This window comes from Felis catus, chromosome B1 (assembly GCF_018350175.1).
Source record: "Felis catus isolate Fca126 chromosome B1, F.catus_Fca126_mat1.0, whole genome shotgun sequence".
Classification (NCBI taxonomy): domain Eukaryota; kingdom Metazoa; phylum Chordata; class Mammalia; order Carnivora; family Felidae; genus Felis; species Felis catus.
The window spans coordinates 186970637-186986968 of NC_058371.1; the positions used below are offsets into that span (position 1 = coordinate 186970637).

Below are 16332 nucleotides of genomic sequence, written 5' to 3' on the forward strand. Positions count from 1 at the left end.
GCACAGAGCTAATGCCTCTCCATAAGGCAACTCCACACCTTTGTTTCTTTTTCCCCTTATTCAAAAAAATGCAAAGGAGACTTCTATGACACCTGAGCCTATGGTGTGCTGGACAGAGCACAGAGCTAATGCCAAAGAAGTGCCAGGTCCAGGAAACAAGTACACATGTGACTTGAGGAAAATCTACATCAGTGCATCCTCAGTTTCTCAGTCTGCAAATGGGGGTGATGATACTTGTCTGTTAGCTTCAAGCTTGATCACAAATGAATGCTGAGTAAATACTACTTAAATATGTAGGTGAGAGTCCAAATTCATTAAATATGAAAAGGTTTGCTGGTGTGGACACATGACGTCCAGAGGAAGCCCTACATCTACTACTGACCCCAACTGAGGAAGTTCAGCAAAATGTCCAATTCCAATCCAATGCCATATACATCTCAGATGTGCACACACGTCTTCTACTCATGTAGGTCATTCAGTCTATGTGTGTATTTCATGGATGTCATCGATGTTCTTATAGATCTTAAATTCTTAAAAAATACTCAAAAGTATAGAATATGCTCTGCTTATTATTTTGCCCTCCATTTGATGTCACTGTGGAGTAGGAATTCGGTTTCTGCTGAACATCAGTTCAAATGCTCTTTCTGCCATTCACAGTCTAATTTGTTTTATTAATTTATTATTTTTCGAAAATAATTCATCAGACAAGAGAAAGATGTACTTGTTCACGCATTAAGAAAACATGTGCCAAACACATCAACAATCCATTTTATTAAATGTGTTATCAATTAATCCCTTTGTTGAAGAGAATGCATAACTGCATAATGTGACTAACTTTTAATTTTGATTTTTTTATACTAGATTAAACAGTAGAAAAATTATGGACCACATGAAAAAGTACCTACAAAGCAAACAATAACTGACATAACCAGAAAAACTAGGTTCACAAACAAGTATTCTTATAATAAGTGGTCTTGCTGTTAGAGCTGCAAATCACGAGCATGCTATGTTTATAAATTTTGCATTATTTTTTTCTAGAAAAATTCTAAGGATTTAAATTGAAGTTTCCTAGTCTATCTGATTTCTTAACATAAAAATCAATTTCAGTGGTTTTCTATTCTATTTTTTTTCAAAGCCTCATTGATCCACATGCAAATAGAGTAAAGGCCATCATTAAATACATCCCCAGGCATTACATATTCAGACTTCATAATCATGGATCAGCTGGTAGGAGATGATTACAAAGGCAACTTGAGATTGTCTGAAGGATCACCAAAGCAGACATCCTTTCCAAAAGCAGAGGCCTCTTCTCCAGCAGACATGGGACAGCTGTCTTTTATAGACTTTCCTTTAGTCCATTATTTCGGATGATCTTGGCATACTCCTTGGCTGATGTGTAAGGGACTCGAGGTCTAGCAGGATCCTCAAAATCAACGTGGAAGAGACCAAACCGGCTACTGTACCCTTGGGTCCACTCAAAGTTATCCAGAAGAGACCATGCACAATATAATTTAAGATTGACTTTATCAAGCTGGATAGCTGATTTTTGTTTCAAGAGAGAAAATAAAAGAAAGGAAGAAAAAAAGAAAGAAAATTATCATCTCTGGGAAAGTTTTTTGAGAACTTCAAAATCATTGACAATCAGCATGGTATCTTTCTCCTGCAGGAGATCACAGAAAAAACTTCTAAATTCTCTTTTCCAATTTTCTTTTTTTTTTTTTAACCAAGTAGGGGCTCCACTCAAGAAGTTAAATGACATATCATTCTAATTATTTGCTTATTCACTCATTTTGATATGTGTTTTATTCGTCCATTGATTTAGTCAATAAATATCTTTTTAATATCTACTACTTTTCAGACACAGAGAAACACACACACACACACACACACACACACACACACACACACACAGTTTCTCTCTAGTACCTAGAATTATATTTATTCAAGACACTGCTCAGCTTCCAAGTGTAATCTCTAGATGATCCACAAAGTCCACTAGTAAGTTGGAAGAGATGATAAAAATAGGGCTGAAGAAGCCTTAGCCCTTGTGTCTCTATGACCAAACTGAGACATGTCTAATAATTCTGGAAACAGGACCCTAAAATGAAAAGAGTCAACACACCTCCCTGGTTATACATATATCTTAGACTGAGTAGGTACAAAAATGTGATGGCATCTCCTCTGCCCAACATCTAAACTTAAAGTGGTGTTTAAACCCCCTAAAAGCCAAAATAATGGACCATCTCTCCCCCAAATACACTTGTGCACATATGCAATATTCTATATAATTTCATTTGTGGGTATCTGAAAGCCCATCCCTGGACTCTGTAGTGAGATACCAAAGTGTGGAGAATTTTCAAAGTAGTTTTACACTGATTCCCATCCTGTTAGGGAATTTAACTCACTTTTTAGTATTTTAAGTATTTCAATAAGTATTATTTTAGCATTAGGATTTAGTAGTCAGCATTTTAATTTAATATCTTAAGTTTGGCAAAACTCTGGCATTGTATGAATTGCTGTATTGAATGTCTTTTTAAACCAGGATAAGTGAACTCTATTTATGGGATGCACTAATATCTATTTCCCAATGCAGAAATTAAATAAAAAGGCAAGTTTCCTTCATAAGATAGACATATGCCTAAATAAGTTGGGTAAAAAGGAACATTCATATAATATGCCAATTTTTAATGATATTAGGGATCACTCTCAACCAAAATGGCTCTTCTGGCATTGGCAAAGCAAGATCCACTCTATTTTTTTCTTTGATGTAAATCTGTGTTTGGGGGTTCTCTTAGAAGCACTATACTCATAAACTATTGCATATGTGTTGGTCTTCTAATCACCTTGGAATTTTTTTTTGACTATGGACACCCCCATAGACAAAAGGTTCCTGAGAAGTTAATTGATGCATAACCCCTCCACCTTTGTGCATGGAGGCGTGCAAAGTGCTGTACTTAGAGAGCGCCTTATGAATGGTCTCAAGGCAGGAATTAAGCCAAGCTAGATTGACTCCTTTTAAATAAAGTATGGTTGGAAAATGAAATACATAAGATTGAAGCACACCAAGTTTTGCAGGCATCAAAACATTTATAGATATCCCTTCGTCTACTTGTCCACATTACCATTCGTGTCTCCTCCCCTCTGTCAACCACAACTGCAAAACACCAATATTTTAAAATCATTTTTTTAACTAATTTAAGTTCTAGATGGCATATATATAAGAATTAAAATAACTGAAACCAAATACCAGGCCAGAAAACAAAAATCTCCTGTGACTGCCTTAGAATTCAATCCGGAGACACGTAAGAATCTGCATTATTTTTTTTCTTATTTGCAGAACGACTGCCCAACATGAACGCCTGCCAGATATAAAGCCAGACAGTTTCTGAAAACACGCACAGTCCCACTGAACGTGCACAAAGGATTGATTCATGTGCTCAACCAAGGGATAAAGACGATGCCTTGCCTGCTTGAAAGGAAACAAAAAGGAAATGTTGACAATTTCATTGTTACCTGCCAGGAGTTCAGCTGCAGGTACTAAACTGCCCAGTGACGCTGGTGGGCGTAGCTGCATTTTCACTGCAGGAACATTCAAATAGAGAATCACCTGGCTGCTTAGGGCTGAGGAGTTAGCCTGCTGGATTCCTTCTCATTGTGCTACCACAGGGAAAAGTTACGAAACCATGCTAGAGCCTGTATGCCTCTGCTCTTCCAATCTCCTCTGGAACTGAGAGAGACCATCATCACATTTCTCGTCAGTGTGATTTAGGAGGGCCCGAATCTTAGTAGGGAAAAATCACTTCTGTGAGTTCACTTTCTTTCCTTAACCAGAGTTGCAGGCAAAGAAAACAGACTGACAGGGACTACGAACGGGTACAAAACACACGGGATAAAAACAACAAACATACAGAGCCAGAGTTTGGTTTTAGACAAAAAGGCCAGAGGAAAAGATCTCACAGTCAGCAAGTTGAACATAAAGATGCAAGGAGAAAAATATCTAAGACTTGCTAATATATTAACGTCTGAGTCAGGCTGTTCTAATTATAAGAACCATGTGCCAGTGTTATCCTACTCACACACACACACACACACACACACACACACTCACACACTCACACACACACACGCACAGCCCAGTTTTAGTCAAAGTGGGAAGGCTGAGGGGAATGGTTCTTTATCAGACCACCCTAATTCTTTACAAGTTCAAGGGGTCCCCAAACCACCCTCAGTTTCAATAATTTGCTAGAACTCACAGAACTCAGTGAAACCTGTTATACCCACAGCTATGGTTTATTATGGCAAAAGATACAAATTACCATCAGTCAAAGGAAGAGATGTACAGGTCAGAGACTGAGGGGCCCCAAACATGAAGCTTCCATCATCCCCTCCTCTAGGGGTCCTGGTATGGGCATGTGAGCATACACACAAAGCACAGTCAATCAGAGAAACTCACTGGAGCTTCAGTGTCCAGAGATTTTATTGTGACTTCGTTACTCTGGCATGATTGATTAACTGACTGTCCATGTGGATGAACTCAGACTCCAGGTCAAGTGACACTGTGTAACCCAAAGCCCCCACCTTCAATCACATGGTTGGTCTTTATGATGTTACTAGCCCCTATCCTAAACAAGGGCATTCTGTCAGGTATGACATAGATTTCCTCCCAAAAGCTGAAGGCAAAGCCCAACCTGCTATTTGGGCAAAACCAAATTCTTTACTACACACACACATGCACACATATACCTATTTTAAAAGCTCATTATTTTATGCTCCTGGGCAGAATCTTCTCAAATTACTGGTTTACGAAGTGCCGTGATTATGCCTGTGTTTGTCACATTACAAAAGGCTGATAATTGGGCACTCAGCTTCAGTGAGTTTTATTTCCTAACAGTTTATAAACAGAGATAGCCTTCGTTTTCAAGACTGCCTGGGACTATATAGGACATCCACAAACGTAGCACAACTGTTCAGCTGTCAAACAAACCACTAATCCACAGGCCCAAACTGCCGTGGTGAGGACCAGTGGAAGGGATCTGGACAGTGTAAAAGGCAGCCACCTCACAGAAGAAAAATGGCAGAGATAAAGCCCCAGGAAGGAGTGAGAGGAAAAAATACAAGCCTCTAGATTTCCGTGTTCTGGTAATGGCAGACTACATTACTTGAGCAAGCCCTCCTAATGAAACAAGTAAGCATGCTGGATAGAATTTTAAAACCAAATCTTCAAAACAATGAAAAGCTGAAAATTTCATAGGGAATTACCTGGCCACAGCAGAACAAAGAAATTGAGATTGATGGGCATGGTAGCTACTTTCACCTGATGGAATTGTCTATTCTTAGGAAATCAGAATCTTTTCCTATTACCCAGGGTGAGGATAGGTGTCAAAGCCCAGAGACACATGGAGGGAAATCTGAGGCCCCACACATAGAAAACTAAGATCCCAAAGGACAAAACACTAAACCCTCAAGGGCAGGATGAGCCAGAAGCAAACCAGTCACTGGAAAGTTTCAAGTCACCTGGTGGTTCTGAAAACATCAAGTCTGGGTCTTGGATGGAAGTGATTCTGGACTGAAGTAACTCCAAGTGTCTGGAAGATTCATATTCAAATGCTTTCTGAAGGGAGGGATCTATATTCTAAGCCTTCAATTATTATCACAAATACTTTTAAGTATAATCATCAGCACATAATCAAATAATCAGAAAGACATGGGAAAATAACAATTAGAAAATCACTAAAATCAACAGACAACAGAAATAGACCCACAAAGAGCTCATTTATTAGCATTGTCACACTATAAAATAACGATGTTCACTATGTTTATACTGAAGAGATAAACTTGAAATATCTTCAAGGTTTATAGGGACCTATAAAAAGTGATGTGGCAGATTTGGAAAAGGAAACAGTAACACTTGGGTTTGAATCCCAGATGCAGCAGTTACTAGCCATGGGACTTCCAGTTTTTAATGGGTACAATATAGACACTAATATCTACTCCTGGGGCTGCTGTAAAGATTAAACAAGACAGCATGAACTCAGCACAACATATTGCCCATGTGGGTTTCTGTTGTTTTCCACTCTGGCCACCCCTCAGAAGAATACAGTATCCAAAGTAAACATATACCTTGGTGTGCCCTCTCCCCACCAATCCAGATATTTTGATGAAGTAGAAACTGGGTTTAAATGAGCATCTTGGACAATGTAAAAAAGGAGGAGGAGTCACAAGAACAAACTTCAGTCTCAGAAACTGTAAGACTTAAGGGAGAGGCACAGACAGACTGTATAAATCTGAGGACAGGGGTCTTTACATCAGTTGACAAACTCTTTTCTTTTCTCCAGGGTGACATTTCCAAGTCACTGCCTGGCTTCCTGCCTCCCTGAGTCTCGAGAAGCAGTCCGGAGACCCCTATAATGCCGACTTTCAGGTGTCCAAGCTCTCAAACTTAAGAGTTGTTAGTTGAGCAGGTGCATCCTGGGATTTACTTCGTGAACAGCAAATCTGATCGGAGGTATGGAAAAAACTAATAGCATGGGTCTGAGTCAAAATCCTTAAGTAGTGCATGGCTAAGTCTGTGTCAGAAGTCCAAAAGGCAGGATGCAAAACAAGCTCAGATTCAAAGTCATTGAAATAGAATGAGAAGAGATCAAAGACAAAGGCAGGGTTTTGGGGAATGTCTGCAAAGGGTCATGGAGTATTTTTTATTTTCATTAACTTGTTGCCAAATATGTGGTATACAGAAGAATCTGGCTGATGTAAAGATATAGAGCCAAAGCAAACATCAAAATGATTACTAATCCAGCAAGACATCGTTTCTCCAAGGGTTGACTCTAACTCCCTCCACTGTAACCAGTTGGAATCACGTAGGGCATAGCTAAAAAAAAAAAAAAAAAAGTTTGTTAGCCTCACCCCAGACGTACTAAAATCAGAATTTCTTGGGTTGTGTTATGAGCTAAATTATGTCCCCGCCAAAACCCGTGTTGAAGCCCCAACCCCTGGTACCTCAGCATATGACCTTATTTGGACATTAAGTCTTTAAAGAGGTGAATAAGTTAAAATGAAGTTGTTAGGGTATGCCCTGATCCAGTCTGACTCATGCCCTAAGAAGAAGGAAGTCACCAGAGTTATGTGTGCACAGAAGAAAGACCAATGAGGACACAGTGAGAAACTGGTTATCTGAAACCCAAAAAGAGAAACCTCAGGAGAAACCAAACTTGCTGACCCCTCAATCATACGCCTCCAGCTTCCAGAACTGCGAGAAAATAAATCATTGTTGTTTAAGCCATCCTGACTGTGGTGTTTGGTTATGGCAGCTCTTAGCAAACTAGGTACAGATCTGAGAATTTCTGTTATTAATAAACAAGCTGAGTGATGTTTATACTTAGTCACGTTTTCGACTCCTAAGCCTAGGATAAGCTCTAACAGTCCACCATAACTTTTTGAACACCAAGGCTTCCCTCCTGAGGTTATAAATGCGGGCAACTCCCTCAGTACCTCTCCTTAGCACGCGGAGCTGGAGGAGCTCTTTGCCAAGAGACACGTGATGTGCAGGCCCGACCACACCACCTTTCAGAAACAGGGGACCACAGAGAGACGAAGGTGGGAATCCTGCAAACTCAGGAGTGCCAGGCCTGTCATCTGCTGCTTAATGAAAGCCTTGCCTTACCCCAGTGGGTCCTGAGACATCTTCTCAATTCACCACGTGTAATGGGTTTGATGGCTCCTGTATAGATCTGTTCATTCAAAACCTGTGAATGTGACCTTACTTGAAAAAAGGGCCTGTGCAAATGCAGTTAAGGATCTCAAGATGAGAGACCATCCTAGATGATGCTGAGTCGTAAATCCAGTGACCAATGTCCTTCGAAGAGAAGAGAAGGGGGGGAAGACACACAGGGAAGAAAGCAATGTGAGGCCAGAATCAGAGATTAGAGTGATATGTCTGTAAGCCAAGGGATGCCAAGGCAGCCACAAGAAGCTGGGGGACATGCATGGCCTAAGTTGTCTCTCAGACCCCCAGAAGGAATCGATCCTGCTGGCACCTCAATTTCAGATTTCTGGCCTCCAGAACTGTGAGAGAACAAATTTCTGTGGTCTGAAGCCACCAAGTTTGTAGTAATTTGTAACAGCGGCCACAGATCATGCACCATACTCATACAGAGTGGTTGCCAACTGGGCTCCAAGTCCCAAACCACCCACCTGGTTTCGCAGAGGGCTTGTGAGAATCTTTTCTCAAGGCCTGTCAAAGAGAGAGAGAGAAATCCTTCCTGGGACACAGTTTGAAGCACATTTTTTGGCAATTGCCCCACACGCTAACCTTGCAAATGTGTTTCTCTGAGCTTGGTTGAATTGCACAGAGCATTACAACGGGAAGACAGCTTTGGCTGGGTAACAGTGCCTGCAAGGGAACCGGCACACTGTCTTTCCCTTTCTTTGGGAAAAAAAATAATAAAATGGAACAACATCAGGAAGATCTAAACATAGAAAATGCACAATAAGCCCCCCCCCCCAACTCCAGGTGAGTATCAGTGGCGGGACAGCATCTGTGAAAATGTCCAAATAATCCCAACACGGGATGCCCCACCTGCACATGCTAACTCCTAGTAGCAAAACATATGACTCTCTGAAAAAAGAGTCTGAAAACCAAAGGCTAAGTTTTAAATATTTTATAGGAAAATGCCAATTAACCAGAAATAAGCTGTAAAGGTTTCTTAATTGTCTGTATAGTTCCTATTACTTACATTAGATTTGGGAGGGGGAAAAAACCCTGCAAATAGTAAGCAGGTGAAAGGTATAAAAAATTATACTTCTATTTAATTATAAAACTGATCTGAGGCTAGGTACACATTCAGTATCACTATATAATTTATCCATCAATATTATTTTCAGAGTTACCTCTGCTGCAATAGAGAAATTCTTACGAAAACCAGTGTTCTGAGCAAGTGAAACTCTCCTCTAGCAGAAAACCTTTCTTCCTTCCTCCTTTCCCTGCTCTTCCCTCTTCCTTCCTTCCCTTTTTCTTTCCTTCTGGGGACTTACTTTTCCCTCTGCAAAATGGAGGCAACAATATCTTTTTCCTAGGATTGTGGTATTAAATAAATTAACTCATATGAAGCTCTATGAAAAATGCAAGTTTATAGGAGACACTCAACATATGTTACTGTTGTTGCTGTTGTTGTTGTTGCTGTTGTTGTTGTTGTTGTTGTTGTTGTTGTTGTTGTTTCTTTCAGAGTCTGGGAGGGTGATGAATGAAACCTGTTTTCTCTCTTCCTCCCATCTGGCTTCAAACAGCTTTCAGAAGGTATGGAGTCAGCAGAAAATGCTCAGTGCTGAGAACCAGAGAAATCAGGGCATCAAGGGAAAGAGCAGCATCTGGGCTAGGGTTTGTGCTCTGCGGGAAAGGGTCAGTTGTGGGTCACGAAAAATAAGTCACTAAAGACAAGGACCTTGGGGTGAGGCTGCCAGGAAGACCGGGTGCTGCTGAAGCCGGCCTGTCTCAGTGAACTGGGAGGTGAGGACCACATCGCTCAAGGTTCCTGGGATCCTACGACAACATCCATCCTGCACTTATTAAATAAATACATATCATGCTAGGAATTGGGAATATAATGGAGAGCAAAATAAACAGCCCCTTTTTTTGTAGAGCTTAACAGCGCATGTGGAAGACATATCTTAATCCAATTACCACCCTGTGAGCCTTTAATTACACTCAGTGTAGAGTATTATGGAAGGAAAGACATGGGAACTGTGAGAAAGAACAACACATCAGCTCACATTTATTGAGCATTTAGGTACTGATTCAAGCGTTTCATGTATGCATTAAATCAGTTCCTCTTTACAGTAAACCTAGGAGTTAGATATTATCATTGTCCCCATTTTGCAGATAAGGGAACTGATGTACAGAGAGGTGAGGTAACCTTTACAAAATTCATATAGAAAGTAAGTGGGAGAGTTGGGGTTGGAACCCAAGCAAGATAACAACAAAAGCAGCATGCCATGTCCTGACGCATGCTCTAATGGAAGAACTAGCTTAGTCAGCAAGAGTGGGAGAACAGGGTGAATGGAGCAGTCTCCTGGAGCAAACTAGAGCTGAGAGTTCAGCATTCATTGGAGTTATCTACTGACATCAGCCGAGGTTCTCTCTTAATTGTAAGTGACAGAAACTGACGTTGATGGATGAAGCATAAAAGGGTCAAGTTGGAGAAGTAGGCTCAAATGAAGCTTCTAGGACCAGGGCCCAAAAGCACAACACAGAACTGGTGGATGGAAGAAACTTCTTTAACCGCTAATGACCCAAGGCACTGAGTCCTGCGGTGCATGTTGCTGCCAAGAGCCAACTTTCCTGCAAGCATAGCAGCCACTACTTCTGCACCAGAAGCTAGACCTTATAACCACTGTCATTCTCAGAAGCCGGATGCCTCTGCTGCCACCCTCACCAGCACAATCAGTTCTGCCTTCCACAAGCTGTTTGCTTTCAGAGCAAATTCCCAGATGGATAAGTCTGATTGGTGGGACTAGGTCACATGTGTGAGCCCTGGCTCCTACAAAATCTGAGGAACGTCATGCTCTACTTTGGTTAGACAAAACGCTTGAATCTGGGTGTCCCTCAAATGTAGCAAGAATGTTCAACAAGTACTAGGCACCCCAAAAATGTGACAGATGCCCACTTCACTAGATGAACAAGGACAAGAGCAATCCAAGGAAAATGAACCACATATGTGAAAGATCAGACATGGGAAAAGTTCACAGCACATTTAAGGAACTCCAAGAAGGTAGTTCAATGGATCAGAAAGACTTAACAAGAATTTATAGAAACAGAGGGTAGAATGGTGGTTACCAAGGGCTGGGGCAGGGGGATATGGGGAAGGGTTGTTCAAAAGGTACAAACTTTCAGTTATAAGATGAGTAAGTTTTGAGGAAATGTATGGTGTATATAGTTAATAGTTTGATAATTATACTGTATTATGGACATCAAAGTTGCTAAGATTTTAAATGGTCTCACCACAAAAAAGAAATGGTTATGGGAAGTAATGGAGGGTGTTAGCTAACGCTACAGTGGGAATCATTTTACAATATATAAATGTACCAAGTCAACACACTGTATACCTTAAACTTATACAATGTTATATTTTAGTTATATCTCAAAAAAGCTGAAGGAAAAAAAATAATTGTGGAGAGATAGCCATAAGGCAGGGGACATGCAGGTCCTTATAAAGATTTTAAGGATTTTGATCTTTATCCCAACCACATTAAAAGTCATTGAGGGAGTTTAAGCAAGGGAGTGACTTTAGCTAATTTGCATTTTTAGAAGATTACCATGACCTCTGTGGAGAATAAATTTGAGTGCAGCAAGAATGGAATCCAAGAGAGTATTTAGGCGTGATTGTAATAAATCATGAGGGAGATGACGGGAGCTTGGTCTGGGGTGGTGTAAGTGAAAAGAAGAGAGAATCAGATGGATTAAATAGATATTCAGATAAAATCAACTGGATTGAACAATTCACTGGAGATCAGTGGTAGAGGAGATAAAGGAGCAAAGATGACACAATTTAATGGATAACATTGAAGTTAGGGAATCCTGGGTATGGACAAGTTCTGGAGGAAAGGCAGAGAAGATAATGAATCACGCTTTGGTTATGATGATTCGAGGCTTCTTTTTCTGATCTCCAAATGAAGAGCTGAAAAAGCTCAGGGTAGAGTCCGAGATGAAAATGTAAATTTTGAAGCCATCGTGTAGAGGTGGTAATTGAAACCATGGCTGTTGAACACAATTTAGAGAATAAGAAAACAAGACGTTGGTGTAAGCCTTATGGTAGCCCAACACTCAAAAATAAGCTGGCAAGGAAAACTGAGGAGGAGGGCCAGAAATATTCCATGTCCTTTACCTGATACAACCATAGATGACACTTCCTGATAATGTAATTGACCAACGTTACACAGCTAAAATGGGAGAGTTTGGAAATGAACACTATGGCTATCTTGACTCCACAGCCTATAGCCCTTCCATCGTAATAACATGGAAAGATTGTAAATCTAAGACTGTGGGTGCTATGCCAGGGTCAAGCCACTATGGGAAGCACATAGCCAGGCTGTGTGAAGAGCATAAAGAGGGTGGAGATGGGGAGGGGCCTCCAACATCTATTCCCTAAGAGCCAAAATCTAGTGCTTTCTCAAGGCTTCTCTACCCCTTTCATAATCCCCTTATAGCACTCCAGGAAACATTCAGGGTCAAAACCAAAAAACTTGTTCCAGTGAGAAAGAGTAGCACTCAATTTAGAGGACAGTAATGGATCCAGATTTTTCTAGGATGATAGTTTTAAAGGGGATCAGGTTATGAAGTTGTGACTACATAGGTAGGGGTCTCTCTTTCATGCACTCTTTTTTTTTTTTTTTTTTTTTTTTTTTTTTTTGAGAGAGAGAGACAGGGACAGAGCATGAATGGGGGAGAGCAGAGAGAAGAGAGACACAGAATCTGAAGCAGGTTCCAGGCTCTGAGCTGACAGCACAGAACCCAACATGGGGCTTAAACCCATGAACTGTGAGCCTATGACCTGAACAAAGTCGGACACTTAACCAACTTAGCCACCCAGGAGCCCCATGCACTCTTGAAGTCAGAGTGGTAAGATAGCATGGATTCTTTCCCCTTGGAGCACACTTTGCCAAGGTGCATACTTTGTTCAAAGTCTCTCTTTTTCCTATCTGACAACAGACTCAGAGCTTCTTGACTTGCTCAGGCTTAGGACACAGGCAGGCTTGGGAGGGGGCTTTGCGGGTGGAAGGAAAATGCACCCTCTCCTGCTATTTCCTAGGGTGTGATATAGTGGTGTTAGTTTTCATCATATTAGAAGGGATCAGTTCAAAGATCCTAAGATGAATTTAGCAAAAACTGTGGCCTTTAAGCTTATTTTAACTCTGGGCTTTAGAAGAACTCCAACTTGTCTCTGGGCAAACAACTATGCCATGTGGTTCAGCCTAGCCCACTAAACTTATGTAGAGAATTGGGAACCATGACCCAATTTAGGTCAAATATCATATGATGAACTCAAAATTTATACTTCTGTCTCTGGCATCTCCCTTACCCCCAATCTCTATATAGTTGAATAATTAACCTCTCCCCTTTCAATCAAAATGACATTTGAAATTAACATGTATATTTATATGCTAATGTTTAAAGCAGCATTTTCACAAGAGCCAAAAGATGGAAACAACCCAAATGTCCATCACTGGATGAATGGATAAATAAAACATAGTATATACATACAATGGAATATTGCTCGGTATTAAAAAAAAGAGAATAAAGTTCTGACTCACTTTACAGTATGATGAACTTTGAAGACATTATGCTTAGTGAAGTAAGCCAAAGAAGTCATATATTATATGATTCCATTTGTATGAGGTACCTAGAATGTCAAATTCACAGAGTCAAAGTAGGACAGTAGTTACCAGAAATGGAGGGGAGGAGGCAAAGAGGAGTTACTGTTTAATGGGCACAGTTTTGATTTAGGGAAGATGAAAAAGTTCTAGACATGGATAGAGGTGAGTACATGAATGTATTCAATGCCACTAACCTGTACAGCTGAAAATGGTTAAAATGGTAAATTTTGGTTTTATGTGTTTTAATTTTGAAATTTTAAAAGTTAATTTTAAAATTAATTTTTTTTTTTTTTTTTTTTTTTTTAATTTTTTTTTTCAACGTTTATTTATTTTTGGGACAGAGAGAGACAGAGCATGAACGGGGGAGGGGCAGAGAGAGAGGGAGACACAGAATCGGAAACAGGCTCCAGGCTCTGAGCCATCATCAGCCCAGAGCCCGACGCGGGGCTCGAACTCACGGACCGCGAGATCGTGACCTGGCTGAAGTCAGAGCTTAACCGACTGCGCCACCCAGGCGCCCCTTAAAATTAATTTTTAATGAAAAAAAATTAACACGTATAAAATAGAACTCTTGATTTTTAACCCATTCCTCAAACCTGCCCCCCTCTGCCAGCTTTTCTAATCCTAGCAAATGGCACCATCCCTCTAATCCTTCACACCAAGCACCTAGAAGTCATGTTGGATTCTCTCTTGGCTGTATTCTCTCCCATTGCCAATCTGTAACTGGTTTTGCTTCCATCCATCTCTATCCCCTGAAATGGCCACAGAAGCTTCCTCACTGGTCGCCTGCCATAACTCTTGCATACAATGTAGCCAGAAAGTGTAAATCTTTGAAAAACCAATTTAGCTTATGTCCTTCCCTGTTTAACTCCTCCACTCAATGGTTTCCTATTTTAGTGAAAATCTGACATCTTTTTATGACCTTTAAGGCTCCATATGGTTTGGCCTCTGCCTGGCTTTCCTCTGCCTTCTCCTTGCTGTCTTCCACCTCCATTCTCCAGACACACCGGGCTTCTTTCTCTTCTTGAAATGTGCTGAGCTCTTTTCCATTTTATGACCTTTGCCCCGACTTTCTTCTATGAGGATCACTCCTCTAGGTTCTCACTTTATGGTCTTTATTGCCAACAATTCTTAACTTAAATTCATCTCCATAAGCTATCTTTTCTGATGGCCCAATTAAAAGTTTTATTCTCAACTACCCCATTCTCTCTCATATTATCCTGTACTATTTTCTCTGTGGCCCTTATCATTAAATGAAAATGTCTTATTCATGTATTTACTTATTTTTCATTGTCTATCTTCCCTGAAAGACTGAAAATCCCATGAGAAACAGGGACATCTGTCTACTGTCTTCGGTATGCCCAATCCTGAGAACAGTACTTAGCCCATAGTGGACGTTAAATAAATACTTGTTAAAGGAATGAAGAAGAGAGGGAGGAGATATGGAAGGAAAAGAGGAAAGAAGGAAGGAAGAGAGGAAGGAAGGAGGGAGGGGAGGGAAGGAAACAAGGAAGGAAGGAAGGAAGGAAGGAAGGAAGGAAGGAAGGAAGGAAGGAAGGAAGAAAAGGGAGGAAGGAAGGAAGAAAAAAAAGTCATCTTAATATGATCTTAATAAGACTCTGGTCTCACTATTACCATCTGGATATTAGAATCATAGGATATTCAGGCTGAATAACCAAGACTTCACTGGGTATTGATTTCAAATCCACACCCAACACCTGAATCCCTGTTACCATGCTGCTGGCTATCCCTATTCCATGGAAACCAAACTCTGCCTCCAGTCCCAACTTGGCGATTCCAAGTCTCCACCCATTCAGACCTGAGATTCCTAATCACTTTCCATTGGCTTCTTACTCTCCAACATTTCCCCAAAACCTTGTCCACTATTTCAGCTTCTGCCACCACACTTCCACTCTGATTCCCAATATTTCTCAAAGAACACTTTATTTGGCCCTTAGTTGCACTTCTGGGATAGTCCTCTGGAGTGCTTACCCTTCTTGAGAACTCTGGGAGATCCTCTTGAGCAATGTCATTCCACTCTCCTGGACACAGTATAAGCTTGAATGGTGGCTCTCGGTTCCAGAAATCCCATAGGGTACCAGAGTAGAGCCCCAAGAGAAAACATCCCCCATCATACAACCTTATCCATAGGCCTGAGGTGCCCACTTGGGAATAGCCATCATTTTTTCAGTCCATAAGAATATTGATCTACTTGTATTTAGAAATAGCCCATCTCTAATAACGATAGCCACGTAAGAATAGCCCTCAAAGGAAGTGATGCCTCAGCTGGTGCCTCAGAGAGAAATATCAGAGTCCCACCTTCCTATACACAGGTGAAAAGGTAAATTCTAGGTTCTAAGTCTCACTAAGTGCAAAAATAAGCACTATGGGTGAATAAAAATTGTATAACTGCATATGAGAACAAAACAAACATGTAGTTTTGCTCTAAAACTGATTTAGGGCTTTAGAACTGTGATTTGTCAAACCAAATTCTGAGCATGTAGATTAATATTAATACTTCCTTCTTAGTTTCTTTCATTCCTCCCTTTTGTCCACAATATACTTTATTAAGCACCTACTATATGCAAGTTATTGTTTTAGGCAGAGCGATTCTCATAGAGGAAGGGGAAATCTGATGTAGAATTTACCCTCAAGGTAAAGCAGCCAAGTAGAAGAGAAAAGCTCCCACATAGTTTCTCTGATTTGTGCATTCACCAAACACCCTTAACTTCCCTTTTGTAACATGAATAAGACATGGAATTAACTATTTGTTCATTTTCTGTCTTCTACTCCCAGGGTCTAAGTTCTGTGAGGGCATTAAGCACATACATCTTATCCTAGGGAAGGACAGGTGTTTAATGAATATTGCTTAGATGAAAGAAGGACTACAAATGGATATAGAACACTGAATATAATGTTACCAATATAAGAATAGATAATAGGTAGTTCTCAAGAAGGCAAGATTAT

At 40.5% G+C, this 16332-nt stretch overlaps 1 protein-coding gene across 4 annotated transcripts in view; it reads right to left on the reverse strand.

Moving 5' to 3' along the window:
- Positions 1–16332, reverse strand: part of GBA3 (glucosylceramidase beta 3) — a 153726-nt gene that overhangs the window by 24389 nt on the left and 113005 nt on the right. For 2 of the 4 annotated variants that reach the window (XM_045056538.1, XM_019829687.2), the window contains exon 5: positions 746–1539. The exons of 1 other annotated variant lie outside the window; for it this stretch is intronic. In XM_045056538.1, coding sequence (XP_044912473.1) covers positions 1337–1539 — 203 coding nt within the window. In that variant the 3' untranslated portion in view covers positions 746–1336. Of the gene's footprint in view, positions 1–745; positions 1540–5808; positions 6869–16332 lie in introns of those variants that run through there. One more of the 4 variants, XM_045056539.1, reaches the window with a different exon arrangement.